Here is an 18,893-nt window from a genome sequence, read left to right as displayed (position 1 = left end):
TCTCTCGCGAGATTTGTCATCTTTTAAAGTTTCCAGCGCTGCTTGTCTGTGCTATCTGTCAGAGAAATAAGCTCCAGGATGCCGCCGTTCAGGCAATGGGGAGACTTCTTCCCCGGCTGGAAAACACCGACTGACAGCACCGACTTTCACGACAGACTAATCAGCAACCTACTTTATTACCAGACTAATTATCTGCTACTCAGTACTGCTGTTTACATCATTGCAGGGTAAGAAATGTCGTACACTGCATCGTTTTATTGTTTGTAATTTTAAAAAATATATATATATTAATAAAGTTTGTTATCCTGTCGTTTGCAAAGCAGAATTGAACCTACTTTTTCTATTAAATAAATAATTAAATAAATAATACTGGGATGTTTTTTCACAGCTAGTTTTGATGGACAAAGTAAAACGAGGAAACAAATTGAACCAGAAAGAGAGGTCATTACTTAGTTCCAATGAAGTCCTTAAACTTGAAGAACTGGTCTGTGGTCTAGTAACAACAAACAAAATTGTATTCACACCGCTGGAAAGCTTTTGCATTTTGTCACTTTTGTCTTTTTGGGTCCTTATTCCAACACAAAGAACCAGGTAACTGTGGTCCTTGAAAATGTTTACATAGAAAAATATGAAAAGTATTAAGTACATTCAATGGGCCTATAAAGTATTGATGCTACTGTTAAAATTTTTATTTTTTTTTTATTTTTTTTTTTTTTAGATTTGAAGACTTAATAAATAAGTTCTAAACTTTCTAAAGGTTTTATGAACACATGGCCATGACCTTCTAAAAAGTAAAAAAAAAAAAAAAAAAAAAGACTGTCAGTAGAGTAACATTCTAAATAAAGTTTCCAAAGTCTTACGCTATAATATGAAAGCGCATGCCTGTACAATCAGAAAGACTACTAAAAATAAACGCAAAGTAAATTCTGCTAAAATATTTTTTTCCTTTTTTAAATATTTTTATATTAAGTGAAGCGCGGGAAACATAATGCTCCACTTGTGAAAGTAAAACTGTGCAGCTCCTTTTTGGCACTCAGACACAGTTCTGCTTGTTACACTGCTTGGACAGGACATGGGGGAAGAAAAAGAAAAACAAAACTGTTTACAATTCAACTCGGTTCATTTATCCGCTGTCAGCCCACTACAAATGTCTTAGTGCGGCCTAAAAAATAATCCAAGTTGTAAAACAATGCAGTCAAGTTCGGTTTATAATTTAATTGGTAAAAAAAAAAAAATAATTATATCGAAGGAGACCAAGTTGATGGCATTCAATCACTGACTTAGCAGGAACCACTTAAACAAAGCGTATCAGTTGCAACTTTCATGGTGTGGTACTTTTACATTTTTGCTCTACATAAAGGCGAGACTGAAAAGATTAGACATAGATATGTGAACTTTGTTTCTTAAATAGACTGAATATTTGATGAGTTTTCGTAATTTTCTCATGACTTCGGAAAAACAGCGTGTCTTGCTGTGAGGATGCTTTTTCCTCAGCAGGGGACAGAAATACGGATGTGACTAGAAGATGGCTGGAGATTGTTGTGTTTGTCATGGTTATGTGACAAAATGTGAAAATGTTCGAGCGATACTGTTTCCCAGGCGCACCATAGGAGACATGTTGCTGTAGATCAGGGGTCTCAAACTCCAGGCCTCAAGGGCCGCTGTCCTGCAGTTTTTAGACGTGCCACAGGTACAAAACACTGGAATGAAATGGCTTAATTACCTCCACCTTGTGTAGATCAGTTCTCCAGAGCCTTAATGACCTAATTATTCTATTCAGGTGTGGTGCAGCAGAGGAACAGCTAAAAGTTGCAGGACTGCGGCCCTTGAGGACTGGAGTTTGACACCTGTGCTGTAGATAAATCATCTAGAGTGGAGCAAGTGCTTACATAGGAACAAAACACTGAGGCTTCATGAACGCCGCGGCATTTTTAAACTTCGCTCACGTGCCTCCGTGTTGTCCCGCAGGTTCAAGGACCCGGTGGGAGTGGGCACCGGCGCCGCCGTAATGTTGGCCGTTTTTCTGCTCTCAGCTTATGTCGGAGAACTGCCACCTATTGTCGGCTTGAAGAGAAGGAGTCCCTTCACGTTTCTGATAATCGACATTATAGTCGTTCACTTTGTGGCTAAAGCGTTTGTGGGTGTCGGGACATTTTTGTCAGCAACCGCTATATCCCTGGCCGGTAAGTTCACTGTGTTGTCTTTGTCTCACTAAATAAATAAATAACATAAAAAGCAAAATGTAAGGATTTATGCTTTGTAAAATATGTTTTAAATTTACACATAAAGCTGAAATATGTAACTTTTATAAAGGTTTTTTTTTTTTACATGTTTGTTAAAACTGTCACCATGTGGTGACAATATATGATGAGACAGATAATCTGAAAACAATCACCTCCAAAAACAACCAGTCAGAGCCAGGAGGCGTGACTTAGTGCTGTCTATCAACTCATGTACTCACTGCTAAATGTGCTAATGGCTAATGGATGAGCAGCATGGCAAAAAAATTGCGATATGCCTCCTGGCTCTGATTGGTTGTTTTTAGTTAGCACTGGGAGAAGGTAGACGAACTAAATTTTTTCTTAGATTATCTGTTTCAACAAATATGTTAAAATAAATAAATAAATAAATTACAAAAGTTACATAGAGTATCTTGATTTAGACCAGGTTTAAATTGATTATAAGTGCTCACTGAATTATATTTTTGCTAAATTGCAAGCATTAGCATTTGCCTTTCCTTCTGCACTGCAGTGACTGTTTCACATGCTTCCCTTTGCAACCGCAATGTGAATGAGGTGGCGTGCATTAAAGAAGCTCGGGAGCTGAAGGGGACACCGATGGGCTTTTTATTAAGGGCTCGCGGGAAATAAATGGAAACGAACAACTAAAGGAGACGGAATGATTGAAAAACGCACTTTTTTCCCCCACACAAAACAAAAATGCTTTCTCTGTGCTTATTAACCTTTGTAAAGTTTCTCTCTTGATATTAAGGAGCCGATTGTAACTGACAAACTGCATCTTTGCTAATGAATGTTTTCCACGGCTGTGAGGAGGAGCTTCTCTCTGTCCTGCACTAAATCCGTTGTGTGCACCAGAGCTACAGGCTTCTTGGTTAAGAAATTTACATTAATCTATTCATGTCGGTGCTTTTCGTGAGTAATTTAATGAATAAAAGAAATACAAGGAAGGCTAGCCAGTCTTGACATTACAATGTGTTGCAATTCTTTTGAAACACTTTTAGAAAATACCAAATTAAGATTTATTCATGAAGTAAAGGCTTGATATGATGTCTTACACATATTCTTTTTAAATTCTATCAATAGCAACAGAATCAACAGAGAACACTAAAATGCCTCACTTTATGCAGATGATATTTTGGTTTACCTCTTTGATCCCTCTGCCTTTTTCAAAGACTTTCTTGTTTAAATGTGAAGATTTGTTGGCAAATTGGCTGAATTCCATTCACACGTTCTAAAATGATCAAGTTTTGATATTGAGTTTCAAGTCTTTGCGAGGTGAAGTGCCACTAGAAGAAATAATGACACGTGATCTTGAAAGGTTTAACGGAAGAATTGCTCACCACACTTCCTAAATCAACCTCAAATCTTTTAAGGTGTGTCTCTGTCAGCTTTAGGTATATAGAGATGAAAAGTTTTGCACATAATTTTCCAAATATCTTAAATTCAACCAGATTGGATGGAGACTTCCAGATTATCAGTTGGCTTTAGGTTTGGACTTTGTGCCAGCATAATATTCCCATAACCATATTTCATCATGGCGCATTCAGAGTTACTGTTTTGATTGTAACACATATTCTCTTGTATGCTGGCCGAAATGTTTACTTTTGGTCTCATTTGACCAAAGCACCTTCTTGTTTGCATCAAGAGCATTTGACCAGACCTCGACTTTTCCTGCTGTGTTCTTTGGTTTTGATGCTTTTTTTTAAACTAATTTTACTAATAGAAAACTCAACAGTGTCCTTTAATATGCTGTAAAGGTGATAGGGATGGAGCTATTTCTAAGAAAATGAACAAGATCCTTTCTTGTTTTTCTCTCTCCAAGATCTGCTTTAACATGTTCCTGTGGCCGTAAAACGGTATGCTTCATAAATAAAGAACATAAAAATACAAATCTGCATTCAGTTCGTCTCATTGAATCGTTGGTTCCACCGGTTTGCACTTAAAGTTCCTTTCAATAGAGATTGAAGTTTACACAACATACTTTATTGCTAGTGTCTGCCATCTGGAAAAGTGGAAAAGGAAAGCCATGATGCCTATCAGGAGTTCTCCTGACTCTCCTGTGTTTTATCTGAGTCGTGTCTCCTGGGTGATGGATGGTGTAAATGTACTTCCCCTTCCACTCATTCAAAATTTTAATCAGTGACCTTGCAGTAGATTATAGAGCTGTGTGGAGGTTCTTTTGACAGAGTGGGTTAATCTGCAGTCAATAAAACTCTAAACTTGGACTATATACTTGTTCTGATGGGGTTTTTTTCTATTCCATTCCATTTGAAACTGCAGATAACAAGAATCCGCTTGGAGAATAATGGTGGAAAAAAAGTGTAGCCCAAAGAATAAGTGATAATTCATAGCATTTATCTTCTTTTTTAGAAGTCTAACTAGCTTGGTCCACATTTGCAAACACAGAACAGACCATTCTTTGCTTCTCTTACACTTTAGGTTCCAGGAGTCATCCATTCACTATTGCATTATTAGGAGCCATCTTAAATGTCTTTGCTGTTTCATAGTGGTGTATAATGAGACTTAAATATAGAAATTTTTTTTTATCACCGTCAAAGATCTGAAAAGGTCCAGATAATGATGTCATGAGTTTTAAGCTGCTTAATTAACATCTTTAAAAACATTTTTGGGAATAATTTTAAAGGTATTTTCTCAGGAGGAATGGACCATAATTCCAGTAAGCCATTATGAAAAGACTGTGGAAGGATAACCAAAATGTTTCACCCAATACATACAGTTTAAATGTTACTAACAGAAACATTACCAAATACTAAGGAAATGTATGTCTACTTCTGACTATGAAGGAACAAAAACCCCCCCAGATTTTTCTGGTATTTAGTACTTATTTAAAAGTTTATTCTTAAATACATGCTAGAAAATTATTAAATAAAGGGATTATTTCTCCAATCATGGAATGACCTATACAGTTTAATTTTCAGATCTCTCTGTGAGTTGATGGTAAATTTCAAGTCGTTCATATTAGGACGTCTTACTTTAATTTGCAGACATTCATATTCAAACGGTAATTGAAACTTATTTAAACATATACTTTAGTTTCTTTTCCACAGAAAACCCCGTTTCTAATACTTTCCAACGATAACTTGACACTCACAATATGGCGGATGCGCTGACGTGGGAAGTCGAAACTAATACGGCGCTTGCTCCTGTGTTTTTAACAAAAATAAAAAAATCCGACAGAAATAACAACTTAGAACCGGACACTACAAACACTTTGGAAACATAATTAGTGGGTTTACTACAGAGCTCACGCGCCTCTTGTTTAGTTTATGGCAAAAACACGTGCGCTTCTCGTCCAATAGCGGGAGGTTTTCAAAGCCACGTCATGAGCTGGCAAACTCGCTCTCGCGAGATTGATCTTGACGTTTCAGCTGTTTGTTTTTCGTCTTGGTGCCGCTGAGCTGAGCTGTCAGAGGAAAAGAACCCACTGGACTCTAATGGCTAAAGTAGAGCTAGCACCGCTGAGGTCGTGGGATGACTTCTTCCCCGGCTCGGAAAGGTTCGCTAAACCGGATTTTGGAGACATGGCAAGATGGAACAACCGAGTTGTCAGCAACCTGCTTTATTATCAGTCTAATTACCTGGTGCTCGCCATTGCTGTTTTCTGCATTGTCGGGTAAGAAATGCCATACAGTAAAAAGTTTTTTAGTCTGTGTTTTTTTTGTTGTATTCACTCAGTCTGCTCGCCTTGTTGGCATAAAGAAGGATTTAACCTACTTCTAAAAAGATCCGCAGAAGCAAAGGCAGGAAATCAACTCTGCTGCTGTTTGAGAACAAAATGAATAAAAAAAATACTGCAGGTTAAAAGTTGATCAATTTGGGAACTGGTCATATGCTTGACATTTACAGATAATTGACACAGAGGCTTTGGTGTAGCGTGAAATCCAGGAACAGACTGAACCAGTCTGGGCATGCCCAGATGTCTGTAGCTAGTTGAGGAATTGACCTAACAATCTTATCTGATGGCGTCAAACATCCCGTGTGTGTCACTGGTTGTTAATTTGTCCGAGTTAAAGCTTGTTGTACTATCTACCCATCATAACAAGTTTGCAAACCTGGGTTTTTGTCGTGAAACGTGGGTCACGTGTTTTGCTTCTTCAGCCAATGAAAATGCCATGCTGATGACAAACCAGCTGGATTTGCTTGTTTGATTAGAGTCCAAATCCAGGTGTGGAAAATTGCTTCAGTGGCTTCATCTTGACTCATAGTTTCCATATCAGCAAATCTGAACTTTGACACTTTTTTTATTCTTATTTTTTTGGTTACTAGTTTGAGTAAACCATGTGATGTCATGGTTATGCTGTCAGAAAACGTTTATAATCAAACCTGTTGGTTATTTTTAATCAGTACTATAGTACGAAAAGTACTATTTACATTCGAGCGAGGTTTTCACATACTTTTATTTTTATTTTCTTTATTTTGTCTGAGTGTTAGCTTATTGTCTGAGGATAAATGTGGATCAGTTTCATCGTTTACGTTTAAACAATAACATATTAAAATCATGAAAAACATCGGGTTTGATGCTTCTTGGTCTAAATAACACAGAATGTAATCAGATTTCAGTTTATTTAGGTGAGTTTTGACGCTTTGTAGTTTGATATTGTCCACAGAAAAAGTCATAACGTGCGGGGATAATGTTGTTTTTGTAATTCAAACATCTAACCACCAGAGGGAGACAGTGGATACACCATAACTTGCTCCGTGACTCTCCGGAGGGCATCACCGCCGCCTTTAACCTGCCTTGTGTCGCCCTGCTGTGGTCCTGCAGGTTCCTCAACCCTATGGGGATGCTCACAGCCATGGTCGTGGTGTCGGCCGTCTTCCTCGGCTCCGTCTGGGCCGGAGAGAACCGAGCCGTGATCAAGAACTTCAAGAGGCAGAACCCCACGGCGTTCGTGATCGTCGTCATGGTGGCCAGCTACGTTCTGATTTCTCTGCTCGGCAGCGTCATGACGTTTATGACAGCAATCACTTTACCTCTCACTTGTAAGTTGATGGATAATCTTTATGCAACACTGGATTATGAATTGTTATATCATTTAAAAGTGGTCTGGATTACACAAAGTCGAAACTTTTTATTATTTTATTTTTTTAAGGTTTGTTTCTAGTGGACTTTATTTGACAGTGGTCAGGCTGTCAGAGGCGGCAAAAGTCAACGGGGCGGGACTTGAACCCTTGTCGAGGATGTATGGGTCGCACGCTCTATCCCTGCGCCACCGCTGTGCCTAGACTTGCGTTTCTCAACAGGGGCGGTAGCGCCCCCCGGAGGGCGTTCAGAGGACGGCAGGGGGCGCTGGCGGAAATTTTTTACAAAAGGGGGGGCGCTGGGATTACTTTGGGGCTCTTTTGCTCGGAGGTAAACTTTACTTCTTAAATGCACAACAACACCAGTTTAGACTTTGACGAACCTGCTAAAACTGTATTGTGTAACATTAAAACATGCATGGCTGCAACTGTATGGATGGCAGCTCTCCTTCTCTTCAGTGTTTCTGTTAGCTGTAAATTTTTATATATGTCAACTTGTGCGTCAAATATGGTGCCACACATTTTTTGTGCGCACCCACGCCTTATGCACGAGGCCCCAGGTGAAAAGCATGATGAGTGAAGATTACTGGTGGTGAACGTCAATAAACGATAAAATAAAACTAGCAACAGGAAAGAAACTAAAGAGGACATAACAATAAACCAAGAGAGGATAATACTAATCAAAGAAAACTAAATGGAAATGAATGAAGAACAAAATGCAAGAATAAACTAAGAAACTAAATTAAATACAGTGGAATAAGCTTGTATGGCAAGACCTTTTGAGCAATAGTTAATACAGAGGACTGTATGACAAGAACAAACAGATACTGTTTTCAGATAAAAGGTAAAATAATATTGTTGAAGTGCCATGAGTATGTTGGGACATCTAGCTCTAAGTAGAAATATATTTTACAGACGACAACAATAAGGAATTTATCACTTATTTATGTTTTTGATTAGATGCGATATACTATATATTTCTTCAATATTATTTTGTGACAGAGTTAATGTAATGAGGCTGATGACTCCATGACACTTTCAATTTGACTCATTAGGATTTTACTAAGAACCAGCTTTGTTTGTTGTAATTTCTGTCCAGTAAAACTATTAATCTAGAAATCAATAGTCAGATCTATATAAAGATATAATCCATGTTTCTGTCTCATATTTGTATGGCATTGAAAGGATCTGGAACTTTTGCTTTTCCACTGAAAGCTTTGGTTTGCACAGTAAATGCCAAGTGGGTGAAATCTTATGGATGATACTCTGATGTCCTATTCTCTTGAAGGCAGCACAGAGCTGCCACCAGAAACTGACAGAAACACTGAAGAGAAGAAGAGTTATGATTGATATAGTTGCAGTTCTATCCATGTTTTAATGTTGCAGAGCTCTGTCTTTTTGCAAATAGATCAAAGTTTAAACTGGTATTGTTGTGCATCTTATATCTGGTCATTTTGTGCAGGATTTAGCAACTAACATCAGAAAATTGCACAGAAACAAGAATATTTTTTCCACTTTTTAACTTGAACGTCCATTCGTTGCGTTTTTGCCTGTAAAGGTAATTTCTATTCACGTTGCTGTTTTGTTCTCTGGGAGATTATTTTTGATAATAAATACAGAAACAACTATAAAAATCAAAACATCAGCAATAGTGATAGGAATATTAACACTAAAATAATATTCAGTGCAAAGTAGCCTACAATTTCTTTGATGGGGGGCCGGTAAGGGACCTGGATAATGGAAAGGGGGGTCGCTGGCCCAAGAAAGGTTGAGAAACACTGGCCTGGAGTAAAACTTTTTTTGCAACACTCGGGCGCACATGCGCAGATCGGGCAGCTGCGGGGTTTATTCTTCGCATGTCCGGGCAGATAACAACTAAATCAATGGCGGATAGTGACGTGCTTTGTTGTGTTTCCAACCTTTTCAGTTTAACCCAACTTACACTAGCACTTTATTCATGGGAGTCTGAGGTCAAAGTGAAGGGTTGTTTCGACACACTAAAATCATAGCGATGTTTAGTGACGTGGCATGGCAACTACAGCTGACTGAAGGCGTCTCGTCTTTTCCCTGCTCAACATCCGACAAATACCAGCAGTTTACAGGCAGCAGTCTCGTGTAAACATAGCCTCAATTCTCCCTGAATCAGATCATACTCTGGGTTTATTTACGAGTTTGTTTTTGCCAAATGTCAAATTTTAAAATGTGATTTATTTACTCCTGTCTGCTCTGCAGTGATAGTCGCACACGCTTCGTTTCGCCTGCGCAACGTGAAGAACAAGGTGGAGAACAAGATGGAAGGCGCGGGGCTGAAGAGGACTCCGATGGGCCTTTTGCTCGAGGCTCTGGGACAGCAGGAGGAAAACCTCCAGAAGATTCAGACTTTTCTGGAGGGAAAAATGAAGGAGTAGCTGCCACAACTTTTAGGTTTCTTTATTGTCTGGCATGTTGCCGATAAACGAAAGACTGCAGACCAACAAACGTCGTCTCCTCCTCAGGGTATCTCGTGACACTCCGGTCAGAACTTGTCAGGGGTGCTTCTCTCGCTCCCCGTCCCTCCCCACCCCTCGCGCCGGCTATGCAAAATGTGTCCCGTTGCAAGCTGCGAAGCCTCTTGTTTACGAAATCTGTGTTTAATCAGTCTCCGTTTGCACTCGAGCGAAGTTGTGAAAGCAGCTTCAACCGAGGCTGAAAAGTGCTCGCTCAACACGCGTCGCTGCCAAGATGACGTGAGCGCTTCGAGTTGACGGAGGCGGAAAGCTCTTCACATTTTCGAGTGGAGCTGGTTTACGTCGGCCCGGAGTCGGACTGGAACCAGCAGGCTGCAAAACCAAGAGAATCGTGCAAAAAGAGCGAGCCCTGCTTTGACTTCAGTCTGATCACTTTGTCAATATTTGAAAGGGAAAACTTGAAAGGAATTCTCCTGACCTCTTTAATCTTGACGGTGCCTCGTGGGTGATGGATGAGCTAACGCTACATTTATCTGACATGCTAATCAATGACCGTGGAGCAGATTATAGATTATATTCTGACGGAGTGGATTCATCTGCTGTCAATAAGGCCCTGAACTCAGATCAGATACTTTGACGTTGCTCCGTCCAGATAACAAGAATACACTTGTGGAAAAAAATAATAATAAAGAAATAAACCTGTGGAATCATGGCCTTCTGATGGCAATTTTTTTTTTTTCTGACGGCTAATTTAAAAAAAAAAAAAAAATCTTTTAAAAGTTTGTTTTTCAAAGATTATTCTGGGTTTTCTTTTTAACACCTTTGTGTGTAAAATAAAAAAAACAAAAAAAAAAACACACACAGGCTTGTTTCTATATCTCCAGTGTTTCTGTTGAGTTTAATGGCCGCTCCCTCCCCGATCGCTCCCTCTGGGCTACAGCTGTGATTTACGTCCCCTGCTGCCTCATCCCATCATCCATATTGGGGAAACTTGGAGTAAACACAAGCACCACTGGCAACAGAATCAAGTAAAGTCATGTCTCAGAGGGCACAGTGGAGGCCCTTTCTTTTCCCGGAGCAGCAGCCAAATGTGTGTGTGTGTGTGTGTGTGTCGCCCGCTGCTCAGTCAACAGGTGTGTATCATTGTCGACTCAGCAGAGAGAAAGAAGCCCCCCACCCTCCCCTGCAAAATCTGTATTCTGATATTCATACTGTTCCCTACAGTAGGGTAAGTGAAGCTCCAAAGGTTGCTACATGTAATGCCTCGCAAAGGTATTCAACTTGTTCACATTCTGATCAGCTTCAATGTGTTTTAAAGCGGTTTAAAGGGACAGTGTTGTTTTTTTTTTTGCAAAATAGTTCTTTGAGCACAGTTATTTTTAAGTGTTAGTCAAGATTCTCCATTTGATTGAGGTCAGGACTTTGTCTAGACCATTCTAACAAGAATTTGCTTTGATCTAAAAGTCATTGGATTCTACTGGAAAGTGAATCTCTGCCGCAAGCTAAAGTTTGTTTTTTTTCCATAGTTTTTAGCAGATTTTTGTCCAGTTTTAACTCCGTGTATTTTCTCATCGACTCTTGACAGTCTTTCCTGCAGAAATAAGAACACTCCCACAGGCTGATGCTGCCACTGCCATGTTTAGCAACGAGGATTTCACTTTTAAATTGTGGTTTGAAGATCTTTTTTTTTGTCGTTTCTAGTGAGTCTACATGTGAAATTTCAAGAAAGCTAACGTAGCTCATCGGGCTAGCTTGGGTGAAATATCCGCCCCCTTTTTGTGTTTATGAGCAAATATCTGCTGAAGAGCATTTTAATAGCAAACTGTCGGTTATAAGGTTGACTCAAACATTTAACCATAAGGTTAGAAGATTAGGGCCTAAATTGCTTCCTAAAGGTAACGGAGCAGCAAAGTTTAGTCATTTTCTTCGTAGTCCTTAAACCTGCTTAACAACAGACACAGAGAACACCATCAGACTTTTGATGCCAGCTCTTCGCTTCATTCGTCGTGTGGTGGAGACATGTCTGTCTGAACCTACATTACTGCGGCTCACACCGAGCCTTACTCCACATTAGCGGAGTTTCCTTCTGGCCTGATAATGAAGGGTAAGTACAGCAGCGGTGCTTTGTTTCAGTAGTGAAACGTCAGCGGTAGCGTCTGGCTGCAGCTGCTGGGAGGCAGACAGCTGGACGAGAGGGCGCGAGCGCCCCTCTTGTCCCTGCGGTTGTGGAGGCGCGAGACCTCCTCTGAGCTGGCTCACGAGCTTGTTACCGAGAGTTAGCTGGCAGGAAAATGTGAGGAAGGAAGGAAGGAAACAAGGGAGGGAAAGGAGGAGAATGCTTGTAGCAGCACATTGTTGTTCATGGGGATTAAATGGACGACATGTGTGGGGCAGCAGGCTCCTCTTACAGGGAGGGTTCTGAAGCTGTAAACTCCGCCGTTTGTCATTCGCAGGGATGACAGGAGAGGTTATAGACCGAAGAGGGTGTGACGGCTTTTAAATACGGGTTTGGTTGGTTTACAGCTTAGGGACGGACAAAACCAGCTTGACAACTAAGCACAACAGTGAGAAAACAGCTGAGCAGCAGATCTCAGGGTGTTTAAAAATCAACTCGTTCCGCCATACTTGCATTGCTTTGCAAACGTATTGCACTTTTTTTTCTCTCTCCAGATTTAGCCACGTTGAAATCAAACTTTAATGTCTTTATGTGATAGACTGACACTATTCAAAGCTCACTGCACAAACAGAAAGTCTTACCAAGCATTTTGAGTCCAGTTTTTAGAGCAAATATCTTAAGACACTTGAAATGAGACAGGAAGTTCCATTTAAAATTTACAAGACGTATAGGGGGTAAATAAATACAAAAAGCAACGCTGTGCATCACCATGAACACACCATCTCCATGGTGAAACACGGTGACTGCGGCATCATTCTGTGTGACGGAGTTTCTTCTACGTCTGGTTAGGAAACCTGTGGAAAACGTGTGAAAAGGCTGCAGAGGTTCGAGGACAGCAGTCCTAAACATACAGCCTGAGTTTAAATTAACAGATCGTCATTTGTTACAATGGCCTAGTCAAATTCCAATTGAAAATTACGATCAAGTCTTGAAAATCATCCCTTTTGCAAAGAATGGGCACAAGAGCTGGTAGAGACATGGTCATAAATGCGGAGAAAGGTGGAACTGTGCCACACTTTTTAGATTGTTAGATGTAAAAAGTCTTAAATTATTTCCCTTCGATTTCACAATTATGTACTACTCGTCTTTCTGTAAAATTCCAAGAAAATGCAGTGAATTTTGAGGTTGGACTTTGAATTTTGTAATGTGAAAAAAAAAAAGACAGATTAGGTGCTTTCGTACACATATTACTACATATTATTAAATAAAATTGGTGATCGTCTTTGAAAACACTTCAGTTTGAAGTCTTGGATTATCATCCAGATTACCTTCTGGAACTAAAAGTCCCCTCAAAGTGACAAAAGCACTGGCTCAAATACTTTTTTTTTTTATTGCAAACAAACGCACAATTATACAAATAACTAAGAACCAGCTTAACAATTATCGTTCACTATATATTACATGTGCTTTCCCCCCCAAAATATATAAAAAAAATGCATTTTAAAAAAAAAACAAGGAGAGAACCAGTGTATTTACAATAACAACACTTACATACAGGTCCATTCTCTAGAGAGAACGGACGAGCACCGGCCCATGATTTCCAGCATGGATCAAATAAACCAAGTAACAAACACAAAACAGGAAGTGGCAGTAATCTCAAACTGGTGACCTGTAATACTCACATGGTGCTACAAATAAAGATTTGGCTCACATATTTTTTTTTTCGGTGATCAATTGAAAGACTAAAGGAAGTGGGCTGGTTGTTTGAATCATTGGGGTTATAAACTGTGTAAAATATTGTTTTTTTATAACTCATTTTAATGAGTTCAATCCTTCATGTTGATGTTTGGCTCCTCCTTCATGGTTCCAGTGTTCAATAACAAAACAAAAAAAACCAGGTCAGTTGTTGAAGTTGTTCGTCTTCGCTCAGGTTCCTTTTTTTTTTTTTTTTAGCAGAGACGGTGTGAGTCTGTGTGAAGGTGGCATCTCTGAAGGCAAACACTGTCAAAGTTTAGTCTGAAATCGCCCTCTGCCTGAAGCGTTCAGTCTGCAGCAGGTTCGGTTTCAGTGCACAGGCGACAACCATCGCTAACACCCTGACGTTCCAGTTGGCTCCAGTGAGAGAGAGAACCCTTTCATCGGTTTGCAAAAAGCATTCAGCAGAAAACTGAAACTCAGCACTTCATTCGGCTAGTTCCATTAAGTTCCTTCATTCTTCAAGTCCATTTTAGACAAACAAAAAAAAAACAAAACCAAAACTAGTAAGTGCAGTCTAAGGCACAATGACGGCTCGTCAACACGAAGGAATCCTGCAGAACTAGACTATAGTTCCTGGTTTGGAGCCTTCGTGCCAGAAAATCTGCTCTTCTGGCTCCATGCCGTGTGTCTGGTTGTTCATTTGGGAGTCCATGTGACTCACATCCACGGTGGATCTGGAAGAAACACGCACACAAAAAAACATTCGGACACGTTTGGTGAGATCACAAATAAAAATCAATACAGGTTGCATATTTTTGGATAGAGATGCACAGAAAAATCGGCCGATGACTGGAATCGGTTGATTTTTTTTTTTTACCCTCGACTGACCCTGATTGGCTGGTTTGTGAAGACACCAGGCCTAAATGCTAACAGGTGTTAGTGAAAAAAAAAAAAAAAAGACATTCCGGCGAGGAAGTTGTGGAAGAAGAACGAACACTCAGCTATTTCAGTATCAGGGAGGTGACTGAGAGTAAAGTTAAAGAAGAACAATAGATTAATAGATTAACCTGGAGGACATTACTGTGGAATTGTTTTTATATAAAACAGTAAATGCAAACTTTAATTTATTCAGAGAAAAGAAAAACATATTTTACTTCTTATACACCTTAAACATAAACTGGGATTGGTTATCAGCCAGTCAGAGTCGTTAAAGTTAAAATCAGTCACAGGAAGTATCTCTGATCGGTGCATCCCTCATTCTGGGTTTGTTAATCCTAAAGTCTGTTTTAAATTAGTCAAATATCACAACACATTACATTAAAAGATGCACAGACAAACATGCACAGATTTAAATGCCACAAGGTTCAGAGGTCACCCTCTGCCACACAGGTGCTCTCCCGCCACCACAAAAACACCCGGCTTGAACCAATCAGAAGAAGTCTTTGGAAGTGATTTGGAGCGCTCCTTTAGTCCCTGCTGCACGACTGAAACCACACATCACCGCCACCGTAATTCTTTTTCTTTCTCACCCTTTCTCATCTGCTGAGACTGAAAATTATTGGGGTAAATTTTCCCGTTCAGTGGCACTGGCAAACCTCCCTAAAGGCCCCGCAGGGGCCGGCATCCTAGTTTCTGGGAGGCATCTGTGCGTGAGAGGGAGGGGGTCGGGGGGAAAGGAGGGCAAAGGTCACGGTTGAATGACAGAACGTTGGCAGGGAGCGTCTGTGTGTGCAAGACAGCAAGATGCAGACGAGAGCAAACAGAAAAAAACAAAAAAACGGCTGAAGATTGGCCGCCGCCGGATGAAAATATGCCATCTGGTATGACGGGCATATTTTTAATAAGCCATGCAGGAACCTTATTATACATGACAAACATGGAGTAAACATCTGAAAAATGCAAAGTTTGCTCAAGAACATCAACAGGCAAAAATGAAATGAAATATAAACCGTGGGGACACAGCAACAGAGGAGACTCGGGCCAGATTACTTACTATGAGCTACCTTCTGCAAAAGGCACCTTACTGAGCCTGTGGCCCCTGGAGAGCTGCTGCTGCACGGGGCCAGGGACCACCTGTCTGACCCGACAGCCGGGGGAGTATGGAGAAGAGGGGAAGGAGGGATCGGAAGGGGGGCTGGTGGAGGAGGAGGAAGGACTAGAGGGGAAAAAACGCCTCTGGCCGTCAGGACTGAACCAAGAGCCTCTAAAAAGCTGGGAGGTGGCAGATCTATGAGAGAGCATGGTAATCCTGTAATCCCACTGAAACGCTCTGTCACAGAGCAAACAGCCGCACGCTTCACGGACAACAGTCATCAGTTACAGGAGAATCAAAAGAGAATATTTACATATTGTTGCTTTGTGGGTAAAATACAACAGCACTTTTCAAATTCGTTAGCAAATTAACCAGAAATACTTAGCCTCAGGGATGAGGAGGATCAGGGAGTGGCTTATTGGATAAGCAGGAAAGCTGAAGCTAAGTTTTTTTTTTTCTCTCTCCTTCTCCTTACCTGCTGTGGGTCGGGTGGCCGTAGGGAGCTGTGCTGTATGAGCAGGAGAACGACTCATGCATGGGCACGTCGTAATCTGACATTCCACGATTACTCATGTGCCAGTTCCCGCTGGAGGAGGAGGCTGATGACACTGGAGAGAAATGGTACAGATTAACGGGTGAACAGGCAAAACCTGAAGCTGAGAGACAACGCGGTGCTGTGGTAGAGGATAAGGGCAACTGAAAAAAAATAAAAATAATTCTGACTTTTTCTCCGAATTCTGACATTTATCTTCTGAGGAAAAAAGTCAGAATTTTGAGATTAAAATCTGAATTCTCTTTTTTGTTCAGTGGCCATAACTCTCCTGCGTGCAGCGCGGCACACCAACCTGAGGAGTAGTACATGTTCCTGTGGTTGTGAGGATAAGGCGCCGGCATGGTCTGGTAGCTCAGGCTGTGCTGTGAGCCTCTGTTGTAGTCGCAGTGATGCGTTCCCTGTTTCTGCGGCGCGTTGCGTTGGTACCAGCCCTTCAGGTGCTCCACCACCAGGGCCTTCGGGATGCTCCTGCTGACCTGCTCGGTGCCACGGGGCGCCTGCCGGTTCCTGGGCGGCCGTATTGTGGCGTAGACGTTGTGCGGAAGGCCGTCCGTAATGTCCGAGCCGTACTGCGGGTGGACGTCGTGGCCGTAGTAACCCTGCTGCGCGTGGTGGTAGTGGTGGTAGGAGGGGTTGACGTTGTAGTGACCCTCCAGCTCGTCCTCGTACATGTAAACTCTGTTGGTGTAAGGCTCCGGCTCCAGGTGGTTGGGGTAGCCGGTAACGTAATACGCCGTGGTGTTGGGTCGCCCTTGAGGCTGGTAGGCGTAGAAACGGGTGTCCGACTGCGCAAGGTTGGGCATGCTGCCGGTGTTGGCGTACAGGTCGTTTCTGTGGCGACCGCGCGTCCGCCGCCGTTGGGTGTGGTTGCCGGGCGCGCTGTACTCCACGCTGGATTGGCTGGTGTGCGACGAGCCGTCGTCAATGACCTCGGTGCTGTTGCAGCGGCGAGCGGCGGAGACGGTGATGCACGGTACGGGCGGTTTGGTCTCCATCATGAGCTGAGACAGAGACTCCAAACTCCCACTTCTCTGGTGGAAATGCTGAGCGGCGTCCTCCGATCTGCAAAGTCAATCAAAACTGATTTAATGTTCTAGAGAAAGATGAAACAAAACAAAAGAAAACCTCAAATCATGTACAGATGATGAAGATTTTTTTTTTTTTAAGAACTATGACACATGACAGAAAAAAATGTATAAATAAGGCATCTTCGACAGTGGAAGTAGTTTTGAATCCAACAGAAAATCAACATTGCTTCAAAACTTTAGCTTGTAATTTATTTGAACTGAAAACTTTTTGTGGTTGCCTGGTGTGTTTAGAGATCAAACATCACAGCAGGTTTTAAGTTTTAGATTAATTGAATGAGTATGGAAGAAAAATAAAAAAGAATTCTGATATTTCTTTACCAAACTTTTTTTCCCCCAATTCCAAATTTTTAAAACATTATTCTTTTTAGATTTCTTGATTTATTTTTTAACCAATTTTCTAAATTTAAACATATATATCCATCATAAATTTACTGAAAAAAAAAAAAAAAGTGAGATGATGTTAAGGTGAAATACAGGGCTGCACTGATTACAGTTTTTTGGCCGATCGCCGATCTTTAACCTACCAATTTCTATTTTTTGTCAGAAAAGTTGCTGCGTTGGTAATAGTGGGGTCACTATTGTTAATTGTGCAAATTAATTAATCGTGCGTGTCTCCCAACTTAAAGGAGATCGGATCCTAGTAAAATCCACAAAAATACTTTGACTAATAATTCAGTCGTTGATTGCACATGGACAACTGAAACACATATCAGAGAACATCCTTAATGTGAATTTGGCTATTTTTCAGCATTTTGTTAAATTCTAATCTAAAAAAAACCAACAATGAAACAAATAAAAGGATGGAAACAGTGAAAACATTTTATCGCTACGCTTTGTGAATCATCAACAAAGAGGCGTCCTTTTCCAGTCAGTGAAGCCCGGGCCGTACCTGAGCTGTGTGCTGCTGTAGGCGTTGCGGGTGAGGAGGGGTGTAGGAGGCATGCTGCGGGCATCACACGGCCGCCTGAGTGGACTGTTGCTGCTTGATACACCATCAATGTGGCTGTAATGGAGCGATTCCTGGACTGGGTCATAATTTAACCTAGAACTGAGATAAGAACTTTGTTTTTAGGTCATTCAACTCATTGGGACAAAGTCCTTTTCTTTCTTTTTTTTTAACTGAATACAGGTAACTTCTGTTTGACACGGTACTAAAGTCATTCTTCACACATGAGTGAGTCCCAATTAAGAGTGAAGCAATAATTCCTTTGTTTTTTTCTAACTGGCATGTTTTGCCAACAGTTATGTGATGCAAGTATCAAGCTCCACTTTTTCTTGTTTTCCTCTCTCTTTCTGGAACTGCTGTCTTCATGCACAATGTGTTTTTTTCCATCTATTTTTAAAGCCGGTGCTTTTTGGTTCTGATAAGAGGCAGGCAGTCGGAGAAGCAGGAGGAGGAGGAGGAGACGGGCAGGAATTTAGCTCTTGATATGCTCTGCAGGTCTCGACTAGCTCTCTGCTTTGGTTTAATCAAAGCTGCAACGGTAACCATGTACACACACACGCACCGCTTATCGGGTGTGTTTTCCCAATCCGTCTGACAAGCTCCCTATTTATTTTGACCGATTCTGTTGTCAACATGATGTTTGCAACATATTTGAGTCGCAAACATAGTTCATCAAAGCAAGTGAGGTTTAAGACTTATTTTTTTAATAGTCCAGAGCCTTGCAAAGGAC

General features: G+C 41.0%; 3 protein-coding genes across 9 annotated transcripts in view; 2 read left to right on the top strand and 1 right to left on the bottom strand.

Annotated features, from left to right (window-relative positions):
* The first annotated feature begins 35 nt into the window (after window positions 1–35).
* Window positions 36–4,131, top strand: LOC116711054 (PRA1 family protein 3-like). Its single transcript, XM_032550427.1, has 3 exons — window positions 36–227; window positions 1,969–2,183; window positions 2,752–4,131. The coding sequence occupies exons 1-3, from the start codon at window positions 79–81 to the stop codon at window positions 2,868–2,870; spliced, it is 483 nt and encodes a 160-aa protein (XP_032406318.1). The 5' UTR covers window positions 36–78; the 3' UTR covers window positions 2,871–4,131.
* A 1,494-nt stretch (window positions 4,132–5,625) lies between these two features.
* arl6ip5a (ADP-ribosylation factor-like 6 interacting protein 5a) lies at window positions 5,626–10,442 on the top strand. Its single transcript, XM_032548720.1, has 3 exons — window positions 5,626–5,874; window positions 7,027–7,244; window positions 9,516–10,442. The coding sequence occupies exons 1-3, from the start codon at window positions 5,696–5,698 to the stop codon at window positions 9,689–9,691; spliced, it is 573 nt and encodes a 190-aa protein (XP_032404611.1). The 5' UTR covers window positions 5,626–5,695; the 3' UTR covers window positions 9,692–10,442.
* A 2,775-nt stretch (window positions 10,443–13,217) lies between these two features.
* The window catches only part of frmd4ba (FERM domain containing 4Ba), a 56,272-nt gene continuing 50,596 nt past the window's right edge, over window positions 13,218–18,893 (bottom strand). For 2 of the 7 annotated variants that reach the window (XM_032548719.1, XM_032548712.1), the window contains exons 20-23: window positions 18,107–18,265; window positions 16,422–17,191; window positions 16,052–16,184; window positions 15,140–15,771 (exon numbers count right to left, since the gene is read on the bottom strand). In XM_032548719.1, coding sequence (XP_032404610.1) covers window positions 15,537–15,771; window positions 16,052–16,184; window positions 16,422–17,191; window positions 18,107–18,265 — 1,297 coding nt within the window. In that variant the 3' untranslated portion in view covers window positions 15,140–15,536. Of the gene's footprint in view, window positions 15,772–16,051; window positions 16,185–16,421; window positions 17,192–18,106; window positions 18,266–18,893 lie in introns of all 7 variants that reach the window. The other 5 variants (XM_032548714.1, XM_032548718.1, XM_032548715.1 and 2 more) reach the window with 5 other exon arrangements.

This window comes from Xiphophorus hellerii, chromosome 20 (genome assembly GCF_003331165.1).
Source record: "Xiphophorus hellerii strain 12219 chromosome 20, Xiphophorus_hellerii-4.1, whole genome shotgun sequence".
In the NCBI taxonomy this organism is placed as follows: Eukaryota; Metazoa; Chordata; class Actinopteri; order Cyprinodontiformes; family Poeciliidae; genus Xiphophorus; species Xiphophorus hellerii.
This window is presented reverse-complemented; position numbering and strand designations above follow the sequence as displayed.

What these genes read in the sequence shown, in the direction of transcription:
- LOC116711054 (XM_032550427.1), top strand. Translation starts at nt 79, where the DNA reads ATGCCGCCGTTCAGGCAATGGGGAGACTTCTTCCCCGGCTGGAAAACA. An exon ending in GCTGTTTACATCATTGCAGG is followed by an intron (nt 228 to 1,968) that starts GTAAGAAATGTC and finishes GTTGTCCCGCAG; the next exon opens with GTTCAAGGACCCGGTGGGAG. An exon ending in AACCGCTATATCCCTGGCCG is followed by an intron (nt 2,184 to 2,751) that starts GTAAGTTCACTG and finishes TCTGCACTGCAG; the next exon opens with TGACTGTTTCACATGCTTCC.
- arl6ip5a (XM_032548720.1), top strand. Translation starts at nt 5,696, where the DNA reads ATGGCTAAAGTAGAGCTAGCACCGCTGAGGTCGTGGGATGACTTCTTC. An exon ending in GCTGTTTTCTGCATTGTCGG is followed by an intron (nt 5,875 to 7,026) that starts GTAAGAAATGCC and finishes GTGGTCCTGCAG; the next exon opens with GTTCCTCAACCCTATGGGGA. An exon ending in AATCACTTTACCTCTCACTT is followed by an intron (nt 7,245 to 9,515) that starts GTAAGTTGATGG and finishes TCTGCTCTGCAG; the next exon opens with TGATAGTCGCACACGCTTCG.